The sequence below is a fragment of the Pseudoliparis swirei genome, chromosome 24, assembly GCF_029220125.1.
Source record: "Pseudoliparis swirei isolate HS2019 ecotype Mariana Trench chromosome 24, NWPU_hadal_v1, whole genome shotgun sequence".
Taxonomy (NCBI): Eukaryota; Metazoa; Chordata; class Actinopteri; order Perciformes; family Liparidae; genus Pseudoliparis; species Pseudoliparis swirei.
Genome location: NC_079411.1, coordinates 28,068,774 through 28,082,294, shown reverse-complemented (window position 1 = coordinate 28,082,294; position 13,521 = coordinate 28,068,774). Strand labels below are relative to the sequence as shown.

Sequence of the window (13,521 nt, the reverse complement as noted above, 5' to 3'; positions counted from 1 at the left end):
CACGATGTGCGCATGCGTCATTCCCATTACCAGGGACTCGTTTGCCCTCGTCAACCGCGCGCGCGCCGTTATCCCGGGCCGAGCTGTCATCGACGTCCCATCCTTTTCCAGCCGAGGACCGTGTATGTTATAGCGGCTACACTGAGGGGGCCTCGGCGATTCTCTCGGTACAAGATACCTCCCCTCAGTTTGTTTATTTATTAGTTTTACCCAAGCGGAGAAAAGGCTTTTAGACATCTCTGCAATTGACAAGAAGGCGCAATAAGGTTTGTTTGTGTGCGCTTATTCATTCTCTCCATCGCTCCCTGTGCGACATTACTACCGATCCAGCGAGCTAACCGCTGGCGTCCAGTCCTTCAGTCTAACGACACTTTGAAACGTATGTTGTCCGTTTGTGTGTTTCTACCTCCCCGGTGGCTGTTTCTTGAGTAAATAAGCCCGTTGGTTTACCAGCTAAGCTCGTGTTTTGCTATCGTTCGCTATTCGTGACGTAGCATCGCGAGCTAGCGGAGCAGGTGTTGCGGTTTAAAAAGCGACCGTGTTAACTCGCGACTCGCTTTGAACACAACGCGACTGTTATTTTCGTAGTTACAGGCAGCTGTTGGAAATAGGAAGAGAACTAGAGGCCTCGTTTAATTTTTATTGTATACATTATTATATATACGACACTATTAAACAATTAAACCAAGCGGCATTCACGAGGACAGCTCTACGTGTTCTCTATCCTATTTTACAACGGACGCGTTCCGGCTGAAAAGTCGCCGGTTAACAGGGTCGCCGGTTAAACCGTAACGCAGGTGTTTGGATATACATATATTGCGGGGATCGGCGCGGCAGCCATGTTGGCTCCTCGTGACCTTTTTCGGTGCTCTTCCTACTTCTGTTCAGGCGCCTCTTGGTTCGTGGTTGTTTTCTCCAGAATAGTGGAAATAGCTGTTGTATTATTGCCCTTTTTTCTGTTTCCTTTTCCTCTTGCATGGCTTGTTGACATCTGTCTGGACATTTGAACCATCACTTGACTGGTTTCATTCAGGCCAAAGGACAGGTGGACAGGGTCCGTTCGGTCATGGAAATCCTGGAAAAGTCATGGAATTTTAAAATGGTCATTTCCAGGCCTGGAAAAGTCATGGAAAAAACTTAAATCAAAGTTTTGGAAAAGTCATGGAAATTTGTTATCACATGTTCTTTTACGCCGAGTTTGAAATAATTAATATATTTTTTTAAAGAAAGACGCTCAAAATGTAAGCCGGCGTACGTTCTCAATACGCAACATGTTCTAAATTGTTCATGTTTATACCGAGATTTCAGTTTGGTCATGGACATTTGGTTTAAAGTCATGGAAAAGTCCTGGAAATCCACTGGTCAAAATGTGTAAGAACCCTGCTGGAAATCAGCCAGCTGGCTCACACATGGCTATTTATAGAAATGTTGAGTCCTTTTTAAAATATGAATTAAATATAATTAATTTGGGGAATGGCTTGATTTTTTACCGCATTCACAATGTGGTCCTGTCTGCTTAGTCAGCAAGCGAGGCCAAGCTGTGATATTTTTCATATAGCCAACATTGGTATGATTGTTTCCGAGAGGAATATTTAAGTTTAGTTTGAGTTAGTTTAGTTTATTTCGATCAGCAAATGATACAAAAATCAAAATTCAACAAAAGAAGAAAGTGGCTGACCGAAAGGGTCGAGGCTGAAGCTATCAAGCTTATAAGTGCCCTAACCTATGATTTCACAAAAAAACTTATTTCAGAGAACCATATATATATACCTATATATACATATATATTAATCTAAAACTAATGCATTAAGCTAATCTTGAGTTGTCACCATTGACTTGACTTAGTTCACTATTAAAACACTGAAAGCCTGGAGGATGCAAACAGTTAATTTGGCCATATTTTGCACACAGGGCCACATCTGTGGAGTTAAATAAAGGTAAATGACCCTTTTCATTGTGAAGCAGCTGAAGCTTCATCAAGGTGTTGTGCCCCTTCAGCACTTCAGTTCCTTTATTCACACAAATCAAAGTAATTGGTTAGAATAGAAAGACCAAGAACTGACTCAGTTTTGACTTTTGGATGCTTTTCAAGATGAGATATTTTAAATTGATTTCCGGGTTTATCGTCTCTCCCCTTTTTTTAATGTTAATTCTTTGGATCCCCCCGCTCTCGGTCACCTCGTGGAACAACAGCAGCGTGGGCATGACAGTTGATTAGGAATGAAAGGGGAGCGTGCCGCTGTGCTGTCTGCAGTGATGCTCTTCAGCTCCGGCTGCTGCAGGTGCGGCCTGATCAATAGGTCATGAAGCTGATATCTAAAGGGTTCCTGCATTCGGCACGCGGGGCGTAAAATGCATTTTGGGACACAGAAAGAGATCCTGTCACAAATTAGGACTATTATTAAATTATAAATTTGGGGGTGTGATAAATTCAAAGAGGTGTGTTTGGTACAGACGGCGTCAGAAATACACACGGGCAAAACTGCCTCTAAGAAATATGATTTTACCCCTGAGGTCACGAGGAGAGGGGCAGAACATACCCCCATGATTCTGATAATTTAATAGCTTTTTGTTTTTTGTTGCGTGTCCAATCTGTATTGCCTGTACTAGTTACACACACATGCACACACACACACAATTTAATAAATATTATTTTGAATTATAAAAAAACAAAGAAATAAGTTATCCTTGTTAATAATTGTTGAAAAAATTTAATATGATGGTCTTATTTATATTTTATATTTTTATTTTTTTAATCTCAGAAAACACTTTGAATCTGTAGACGACTGCCTAATAGTCTTATTACTGCCCAATAGTCTTATAAATACCATTTTTATGACACTTGCTCATATACTATAAGCCTAAATAAGTATATTTATTATTTTTGTACAACGGTTAAATGTTATTTCACAAGGTTAAAGAAATTGCCCCCAATTTTTTCTTTAAATGCCCCTGGATTTCAGTCAGTGGGGCAAAAATTGCCTCCTAAAAAAATGTATATATATAAATGTCCTCCCCTGTGTACAGATATCTTACTTGTGATCTCTATTTATATCATTGATGCCCCGCCCCCATCGCTCTCGATAAATAACACCTGCCCCTTCCTCCCCCTCCTCCCTCCTGCTCTCTCTCTCTCTCCCCTCCCCCTCCCCTACAGATGAAGCTGGAACGGGGGGGTTGGATGTGGTGTGTGCTGCTCCTGTCCTCGCTGGCCGTGGCGGCCCAGCAGGAGCAGTTTGAGGTCGACGCGTCAGACGTGGACGAAGAGGCGGGGCTATACGACGAGGAGTTAAAGGTGCTGATGGCGGATGAGGAGGAGGCGGCGGAGGAGGAAGAGGAGGAGGCGACGTTGGTGGATGAAAACCACTCTGATGAGACGGACGGCACGGCGAGCGGGAAGGACGCAAACGTCTCCTTCCAGGTCAGAAATGGGTCGGAGGTCATTTGGAGAAATGACATGTTTTTGTTTTTTTACAGTTGTGGAAGCGTGAACGTTCACCCGGCCCTCGAGATTAACTTCTGGCTCGTGTGTTCGGTTCCCCAGGTGACGTACAAGACCCCCGTCCCCACCGGAGACGTCTACTTCGCGGAGACGTTTGACGACGGCTCCCTGGAAAGGTACGGCCGGACGCCGCCGCCTCCCAAGGGCGGCTACGAATACGGCGAGCATGTTTAATTCACGCTCTGAAAAAGGAGCCTCCGACCAGGGACACTTACAGTCCGTGGTTGTAGCGTGTTCACGTGTCCGTGTGGAAGCTGAGGCTGTTGTGATGTTGGTCTCCCCAGTTGGCAGGTGTCCAAGACGGTGAAGGGGGACGCAGATGATGACATCGCCAAATATGACGGTTTGTTTCCTTTTTTTTCCCGCCTTGTTGGCTTATCTTGACGTGTGTGTGTGTACAGGGACACAACTTGCTGGTTTATCTTTACCTCGCACAGACTCACTTCCCACATGTGTAATGTAAATAACGATATTTACTCGTGGGTCTTATTCTTCTCTGGCCCACCGGATAGGACAGAACAACTTTTTGTGACTCCTCCATCAATGATTTTTCTAATAATATAATAGATATAACCAGATTGCTCCATCTTAAAAAAAACTAATATTATTTTTCAATCACTTTATTAGAATACAAATAGAGTTTTATCTGTGAAAAAAAAGAAGTAATATTTCGGAAAATAGCTTATTGTAGCGGCAATTAACCTCTTTTGCACTGGATATATTTTCAAGATAATAACAATTAAGTGCAACCTGTTAAAAACTTAACAAAACAAGTTCAAATATTTGTCACTGAGTTTTACACACTGCATATCTTTCCCAAATAACAATAACGTGCAACCTTTGCAAAGCAAAACGAGTGCAGATACGTGTGAGTCATCACGTGTTAACATTAAACGCTGCAATGAGCTCCACTTCAGCTCTTTTTTAAACGGGGTTCCAGGCTTAATACGGCCACTCTTAATAAAGCTCAATGTTGAGCTTTTATTTTGAAGGGCAACAGCAGGTAAGCCGATCTCAGGGAGGTAGGATGTGGCAAGTCGCCAAGAAGCATAAACTGTTAACGCTGTCACGTCAACATTTACACTAAAGTACAGGCATTTACCTCTTTATTTATTAATGACTTCGCTTTATGTCCGTGTATTTTGTAATATATAAAGTTCTCAATAACGGTCTTGAAATTGAAAAATCCCCTGTAATGCCTTGGCACACCACTAGGGGGCGCGTCCCACAGTTTGAGAACCACTGGGTTAGGATAACGCTTCACAATGTGTCGTTGCCAACTGCACTTTTACACTAAAAGAGACAACGATGATTTTAAATGTAGAGCCCCCCCCCCCCTCCCCCCCCAGGGAAGTGGGCCGTGGAGCAGCTGAAGGAGAACAAAGTTCCAGGAGACCGGGGTCTGGTCCTCAAGTCCCGGGCCAAGCACCACGCCATCTCCGCCATGCTCAACAAGCCCTTCGTCTTCCAGGAGGACTCGCTGGTCGTACAGTGAGTTCAAGACCACACCTTTTGTCCACCAGCGATGCACGCTCGACTCGAATCCTCTCATCCGCGTTGACGACGTTACAGAAACCGCGTGAAATAATGCGATTGAAGTTGTCTTGTTTTGTTCTGGATGCAGGTACGAGGTGAACTTCCAGGATGGCATCGACTGTGGAGGAGCGTACATCAAACTGCTCTCAGACACCGGAGACCTGAATCTGGTGAGAGCCCATGTCGTCCTGCTACCTCGCTCTATTACCTTCGCATTGACAATGCGGAAGGTTATGTTTTGATCGCCGTGTATTTATTTGTATGCGTGTTACTCGCATAACTCAAAAAGTATTAAACCGAATCGCATGAAATTTGGTGGGATGATTGGTTATTATCAGGGGACCATTTGATTAGATTTTGAGATCGATCGGGTCAAAGGTCAGGGTCAAGGTCATGAAAAAGTCGAAATCTTCTTTATCCAATTGGCATGCAACTAATGCCAAAATGTTCATAATTCAATGCCCAATCTTGTGATATGTGAAGGTATGCGCTCTACCGAGTGCCCGTTCTAGTTGGTCCTGTTTTAATGCACACCGGCCGTCTGATGGACATGTGTATTCTAGAGGTGTAATGTTTTTTATATATATATATTTGCACATGTAGATAAGAAATTCTATGTTATGAGTTAATACATAAGAAAGCTATGGTAATCTATAAGGTATTCTATGCAGAATATTCTGAAGAAGGTATTATGAAAACATAGAAAGTCACTGTAAAAGTATGATCATTGTATTATTCTTGTAACTGTACTGACTGTAAGATGTTTTATGTTTATCATAACTAGAGATCCCAAAATGGCTGTTTTCTAACCGGAAGCAGACATTTTATTTTGAAGCCTATCTTATTGTGAAGGGCTGTATGTGAAGGATGCTAGCGGAAGTAGCATTGTTGTTTAGAGGATAAGATTACCCCGCCTCCTTGGAGTAGTTAGCCAATGGCAAGCTGTGAATTCTGAAGGTCTATGCATGTGACCTGGAGAATAACCAATGAGAGGCTGAGGCCCAGTGACGTGGTGCGTTTAAATACCGTGGGATATTTCTGAGGTGTTAATAATCTTTTTGAGAATATTTTTTTCTCAAACTATGTCGTTTAAAAATATATATATATATTTAAAAAATATACATATATAAAAACAAAAACATTTATTTGAATTATTCTTATTAATTTATATATATATATATATATATGCTTGTTCTTTTATTAAATACTTTTATATTATAACTTTTTGACTTTTTTTCAGCACTGGGAGCTCGGATCTCCTTTGAACCTAACACTATCCTAACATCTTACACTGCAGCAAATACTGAAGATGCCTTTTGTTAATATTGGTGGGAGTCCCCCAAAAACTTTCCGAGCATTCCTCCCAAAGATCATTTATTACTTTATTTTACTCTTCCTTAAAATGAACTTTCTTCTCCCCCTTCCCGTCTTCAGGAGCAGTTCCACGACCGCACGCCGTACAGCCTCATGTTCGGCCCGGACAAGTGCGGCGAGGACCACAAGCTGCACTTCATCTTCCTCCACCAGAATCCTCTGAACAAAGACCTGGAGGAGAAGCACGCCAAGCGGGCGGACGTGGACCTCAAGAAGTTCTACTCCGACAAGAAGACCCACCTCTACACTCTGGGTCCGGAAAAACAGAAAATATATCAATGTTTTTTTATCTTTCCCAAATATTCATTCGTCATTTCTTTCTTTTCCTCCCCATTTTTGTTTTTGTTGTTGTTGTTAGTCCTGAACCCGGACAACAGCTACGAGATGCTCATCGACCAGTCGAGCGTGAGCCGGGGCAGCCTGCTGCACGACGTGGTGCCGCCGGTCAACCCGCCCAGAGAGATCGACGACCCCCACGACGCCAAGCCGGAGGACTGGGACGAGAGGGCCAAGATCCCCGACCCCGAGGCCACCAAGCCCGACGACTGGTAGGCGGCACGGACGCCTTTTATTTCAAATGTTACGTCCTCCGTCATCAATAACAAACATGGCCGTGCGTGTGTGTGCTTCAGGGAAGAAGACGCTCCGGCGAAGATCGAAGACCCGGCGGCGCTGAAGCCCGAGGGCTGGCTGGACGACGAGCTGGAGTTCGTCTCCGACCCCAACGCCGAGAAACCGGAGGACTGGTGAGCGGACGCCGTTTCGCCGAGCGGCGTCACGGCAACGGTGGCGTCCTGACGGCTCTTCTCTGCGTTCAGGGACGAGGAGATGGACGGCGAGTGGGAGGCGCCGCAGGTCCCCAACCCGGCCTGCGAGGCGGCGCCCGGCTGCGGGCTGTGGAAGCATCCGCAGATCAACAACCCTCAGTACAAGGGCAAGTGGAAAGCTCCCCTGGTGGACAACCCCAACTACCAGGTAACCCCAACTACCAGGTAACGACTGGGGTTCACACGCAAGTCATGGGGGACCTGGATAAGTCCTGCAATTTGTAAAATGGTTATTTCCATGTAATCCAAAAAGTTTTGGAAAAGTCCTGGATATTTTATTATATTATTTATGTAAATTTTACGCTGAGTTTTAAATGATGAGTATGCTTTTAAAAGAAAGACGCTCTAAATATAAACCGGCAGACACTCTTTCATACTCGCACATTTTTCCGCGCTGCAAGTGAACGCACCTTAACTGAAATGACATACATGTTTATTCTTTTAATCTAAACTATTGTCTCTCATTCATTTGAGTCATTTAACCTGTTAACCCCCACCCGTTTTTTTAGGTTTCTGCTGGAAATGACATACCCAAACTAAAAAGGGTGTAGCTCTGCAACCACACAAGCTATTTGAATAATGTTGGTGTTATAATAAAGGGAACACAATGAGCTTTTGTTCAGATGTGTAAATATTAGCATATATGTTACTGGTTAAGAGTAAATAAAGATGAATCTTCTATTTTCATAGAAGTTTCAGGTTCGATTAGAAAAAAAAGCACTTTCAGGATGAATATATCCTGGATGGATGCACAGCAAAGGCCTAAAATCACCCAGATAATAATACAACTTGTGAACAGACTCTGCAAAGTTTGACACAGAAAAAATGAAGCAGAACAATAGTTGGAGACTTTTTAGTAAAGAGAATTTAGGCGAGGTCTCTAAAATTTGCATTTGGGCACATTGAAGCACCATCTGTGCCATTTGACTTTTCTCATGTACCAAACCATTTTTTTCACTTTCACTTTTACTTGTGGTGATCAATACATGCAAATACAACATTATGTGGCTTTAAAACAGTAAATCAAAGATAAAAAAACGATCAAACAAAGTGGTGCTGTGCGTAAAGCCGGTTTTTGGATCTGTCACAGCGCAGCTGTTGCGCATGCAGATATCTCCACCGGGGAAGGGCGGATTTTAAAGAACGACACGTCATTGGAATACTTAGAGCCAATAGAATCGAATGGTACCAAGAAAGACAAGATTGACAGCACTGTGAGCCAATAGGAGACAGAAAGGCGTCGCCATATTTGAAATGTGAAATCCGATTCGCTGAAATTGAACTTCCTGACAGCTGATTATGACTCTTCCCCAAAAGTCCGCCTGGTTTTTAAAGGGACATACACACACACTAAAGCCATGCCAGCTGGAATGCAGGGAAACGTTTTTCATCTTCTCAAGAACAAAAGTATGTTGAATTTGCTGAATGTAAAGCTATGAAGCGATTAATATTTCTGTGTTCTTTGGCTTATATCTCTGTGATACTTTGGTGCAGAAGGATTCTGTAAAGATATTTAGAATCTGTGTGAAGTCCTCTTGCTTTGAACATCTCTTCTTTTATGATTGCACAAAGCTACATGTCGCTAGCTACGGAAACGTTCTGAGTGGGCCGACACCTGACAAAATTATGATCATGATATTTGTATTTTTATTTCAGTTGGTGTTTGAGTTGTGTTTAAATGGCTCACTGATACTTGTAGCTCCAGTTGTCTTCTTTAATTTGATGTACAACATCAATATATTTGCTCATGTTTATTATAATATTATAGACAGTTTAGAACAAAACATCAAATCTGCCCCACAGGTGGGGCAATGGGGCTTAAGTGGTTTAAGGTTATTTACTGTATGCTTTGGAATTCTCTTTTTTAGTTTTAATACAAGATTTTATCACTTTTACATCTATACACTGAGATTTCACAAAAAAATGGAAAGTCATGGAAATTTGGTTTAAAATCCTGGACACCCATTGGTCCCCATGTGGATGAACCTGTTCATTGGTCATGTGGATAAACCTGTTCATTGGTCATGAGGATGAACCCTGTTCATTGGTCATGTGGATGAACCTGTTCATTGGTCATGTGGATGAACCCTGTTCATTGGTCATGTGGATGAACCTGTTCATCGGTCATGAGGATGAACCTGTTCATTGGTCATGAGGATGAACCTGTTCATTGGTCATGAGGATGAACATGTTCATTGGTCGTGTGGATGAACCTGTTCATTGGTCATGTGGATGAACCTGTTCATTGGTCATGAGGATGAACCTGTTCATTGGTCGTGTGGATGAACCTGTTCATTGGTCATGTGGATGAACCTGTTCATTGGTCATGAGGATGAACCTGTTCATTGGTCGTGTGGATGAACCTGTTCATTGGTTGTGTGGATGAACCTGTTCATTGGTCATGTGGATGAACCTGTTCATTGGTCATGAGGATGAACCTGTTCATTGGTCGTGTGGATGAACCTGTTCATTGGTTGTGTGGATGAACCTGTTCATTGGTCATGTGGATGAACCTGTTCATTGGTCATGAGGATGAACCTGTTCATCGGTCATGAGGATGAACCTGTTCATTGGTCATGAGGATGAACCTGTTCATTGGTCATGTGGATGAACCTGTTCATTGGTCGTGTGGATGAACCTGTTCATTGGTCATGAGGATGAACCTGTTCATTGGTCATGTGGATGAACCTGTTCATTGGTCATGAGGATGAACCTGTTCATTGGTCATGTAGATGAACCTGTTCATTGGTCATGTGGATGAACCTGTTCATTGGTCATGTGGATGAACCTGTTCATTGGTCATGAGGATGAACCTGTTCATTGGTCATGTGTATGAACCCTGTTCATTGGTCATGAGGTTGAACCTGTTCATTGGTCATGTGGATGAACCTGTTCATTGGTCATGTGGATGAACCTGTTCATTGGTCGTGTGGATGAACCTGTTCATTGGTTATGAGGATGAACCTGTTCATTGGTCATGTGGATGAACCTGTTCATTGGTCATGTGTATGAACCCTGTTCATTGGTCATGAGGATGAACCCTGTTATATCTCCACCAGATGTTTTGGGCTTAATGTAGTTTTATTCCATGTCTTCTGGCCTCAGGGCATCTGGAAGCCGCACACGATCAACAACCCGGACTTCTTCGAGGACCTGCGTCCGTTCCGCATGGCGCCCTTCAGGGCCGTGGGCCTGGAGCTCTGGTCCATGACCGCCGACATCTACTTCGACAACTTCATCGTCACCTCGCACAAGGAGGTGGCCGACCGCTGGGCCGCCGACAGCTGGGGGCTGAAGAAGCTGGTGGCCAGCGCCAACGAGGTCGGTGCGGGTGGTGGGGGGGGGGGTCGTCTCTCCATGAAGAGGCTCACCGCTCGTCTTTGTGCTCCTCCAGCCGGGGATCTTCGCTCAGCTGACCATCGCGGCCGAGGAGCGCCCGTGGCTCTGGGTGATCTACATCCTGACGGTGGGCCTGCCCGTCGGCCTGGCCGTGCTCTTCTGTTGGCCCAAGGTACCGAGACCCCATCACTCTGAGTTAGTTAGTTATTAAGTTATTTAATTATTTTGTTAGTTAGTTATTTATTTAGTTAGTTAGTTATTTAGTTAGTGATTTATATAATTATTTAGTTAGTTATTTAGTTATTGATTGAATTATTTAGTTAGTTAGTTATTTAATTATTTAGTTAGTTAGTTATTTTTTTATTGAATTATTTAGTTAGTTATTTAGTTATTTATTTATTTATTTGTTGCACGTTTCATGTGAAGCCGGTGATCTCATTTCCTGCTTGTCATAGAAATCTGACGACGAATACGTCTACAAGAAGGTGGATCCGCCCCGGGCTGATGAAGAGGAGGAGGAAGAGGAGGAAGAGGAGGGGGGGGCGGGAGACAAAGCCGCCGAGGCTGCAGAAGGTGCTCCATCTGCAGGTACGAGGGTCAAACACACAGACACTCACAAAGACACACACTCACAAAGACACACACTCACAAAGACACACACTCACAAAGACACACACTCACAAAGACACACACACACACTCTTGTGGTCTTTAGTGTGATGTTTATTTATTTTTCTCTTTCCAAAGCGGCGGGCGGGGCGGAGGAGGACGTGGCCGATGCTGGAGGTGACAATCTAGAGGATGAGGAGGAGGAGGAAGAAGAGGAGGAGGAGGAAGAGGAGGAGGAAGAAGAAGAGGAGGAGGAAGAAGAGGAGGAGGAGAGCAAAGCTCCTGAGAGAACATTAGAGGAGGAGGTTGGTGTCGCGTGACGGAGGAAGTTGAGACTGAACCGTTTCACGTCTCGTTCTTTAACTTTTCTTTTTGTGTCTCGCAGCCGACGGAGAGCCAGAAGCAAGCCGTGAGGAAGAGGAGGGTACGGAAAGACTGAGGAGGTGAACGCCTCCCGTCTCCTCCCCCCCAATGCGGAGGAGGAGGTGGAGAAGGTCTCAGCTGCTGCTCCACCCTCTCTGAGCAGAGCAGCCTCCAAACCACCCGGTGGCCTGTAGTCACCACCGGGCCTCAGCTACACCCAAACCACACCCCCATCCCTCAACTACACCCAAACCACACCCCCATCCCTCAGCTACACCCAAACCACGCCCCCATCCCTCAGCTACACCCAAACCACACCCCATCCCTCAGCTACACCCAAACCACGCCCCCATCCCTCAGCTACACCCAAACCACACCCCTAATCCCTCAACTACACCCAAACCACACCCCCATCCCTCAGCTACACCCAAACCACGCCCCCATCCCTCGTCTGGTCTCGTCCCGCCCACTGAGCGACCAGGTGACTCCTCCCCCTGGAGGTTCTGTGCATTTCGATGTTTTCCTTCCTCCATCTTGAGCTTCTTCTCTTTCTTCGTGGTGTATTCTCTCGTCGGCCTGAAAGGGGGCGTGGCCTCCTCTTCCTTCACGTTTCCCGTCTCTGAATCGACGCCGCCGGCCGTCTCCTCTGAGTAAGATGGCGGCAGCCGGTCTGCGTGGCGGCGGCGGCGTTCTCGTGTCCTTTCTTTTGTTTTTACGAGCGCGTTCGAGGTCGCCGTTTGTCCTCGTGACGAGCAGAGAGCATGCTGGGAAAAAAAGTCTGTTTGACATGTGGAGACATTTCAGCGGATGAATCTCCTCCGTTTAGATTTAAAGGTTCAAACTTTGTTTGTAAGGAGCATCGGTTTATTTTATTTAGCCTCTGATTGGTTTAAAGGTTTGTGTTCCGCTTGAGAATAAAGATTTAATATTGCCGTGTTTCTGGAATGACTTGAGGCGCTTCTTAAATATATGCCACTGACGTGCTGCTGAATCTAGGTCTCTCTAGGAGGTCTGGGTCTCTCTAGGAGGTCTAGGTCTCTCTAGGAGGTCTGGGTCTCTCTAGGAGGTCTGGGTCTCTCTAGGAGGTCTGGGTCTCTCTAGGAGGTCTAGGTCTCTCTAGGAGGTCTGGGTCTCTCTAGGAGGTCTAGGTCTCTCTAGGAGGTCTGGGTCTCTCTAGGAGGTCTGGGTCTCTAGGAGGTCTGGGTCTCTCTAGGAGGTCTAGGTCTCTAGGAGGTCTGGGTCTCTCTAGGAGGTCTAGGTCTCTCTAGGAGGTCTGGGTCTCTCTAGGAGGTCTGGGTCTCTCTAGGAGGTCTAGGTCTCTCTAGGAGGTCTGGGTCTCTCTAGGAGGTCTGGGTCTCTAGGAGGTCTGGGTCTCTAGGAGGTCTAGGTCTCTCTAGGAGGTCTGGGTCTCTCTAGGAGGTCTAGGTCTCTCTAGGAGGTCTGGGTCTCTCTAGGAGGTCTGGGTCTCTCTTAAAGGTCTAGGTCTCTCTTAGAGGTCTGGGTCTCTCTTAAAGGTCTAGGTCTCTCTTAAAGGTCTAGGTCTCTCTTGGAGGTCTGGGTCTCTCTAGGTCTGGGTCTCTCTAGGAGATCTAGGTCTCTCTCAGAGGTCTGGGTCTCTCAGAGGTCTAGCTCTCTCTCTCAGAGGTCTGGGTCTCTCTTGGAGGTCTGGGTCTCGCTCAGAGGTCTAGGTCTCTCTTAAAGGTCTAGGTCTCTCTAGGAGGTCTGGGTCTCTCTTTGAGGTCTAGCTCTCTCTCAGAGGTCTGGGTCTCTCAGTGGTCTGGGTCTCTCTTAGAGGTCTAGGTCTCTCTTAAAGGTCTAGGTCTCTCTTAGAGGTCTGGGTCTCTCTTAAAGGTCTAGGTCTCTCAGAGGTCTAGGTCTCTCTTAGAGGTCTGGGTCTCTCAGAGGTCTGGGTCTCTCTTAAAGGTCTGGGTCTCTCTCAGAGGTCTGGGTCTCTCTTAAAGGTCTAGGTCTC

The 13,521-nt window shown here is 45.2% G+C and overlaps 1 protein-coding gene across 2 annotated transcripts; it reads left to right on the top strand.

The window, feature by feature from the left end:
- Positions 1-31: 31 nt before the first annotated feature.
- clgn (calmegin) lies at positions 32-12,480 on the top strand. 2 transcript variants are annotated; one of them, XM_056409023.1, is made up of 15 exons: positions 34-266; positions 3,158-3,421; positions 3,545-3,618; positions 3,787-3,845; positions 4,852-4,993; positions 5,127-5,208; positions 6,473-6,665; positions 6,771-6,960; positions 7,045-7,158; positions 7,231-7,387; positions 10,345-10,560; positions 10,634-10,750; positions 11,034-11,166; positions 11,325-11,491; positions 11,572-12,480. In XM_056409023.1, exons 2-15 carry the CDS (start codon positions 3,158-3,160, stop codon positions 11,623-11,625), a joined length of 1,962 nt encoding a protein of 653 aa, XP_056264998.1. In that variant the 5' UTR covers positions 34-266; the 3' UTR covers positions 11,626-12,480. The 2 variants fall into 2 exon arrangements, with proteins under 2 accessions (XP_056264997.1, XP_056264998.1); XM_056409022.1 differs by having other exon boundaries at positions 32-266; positions 6,473-6,960.
- Positions 12,481-13,521: the final 1,041 nt, after the last annotated feature.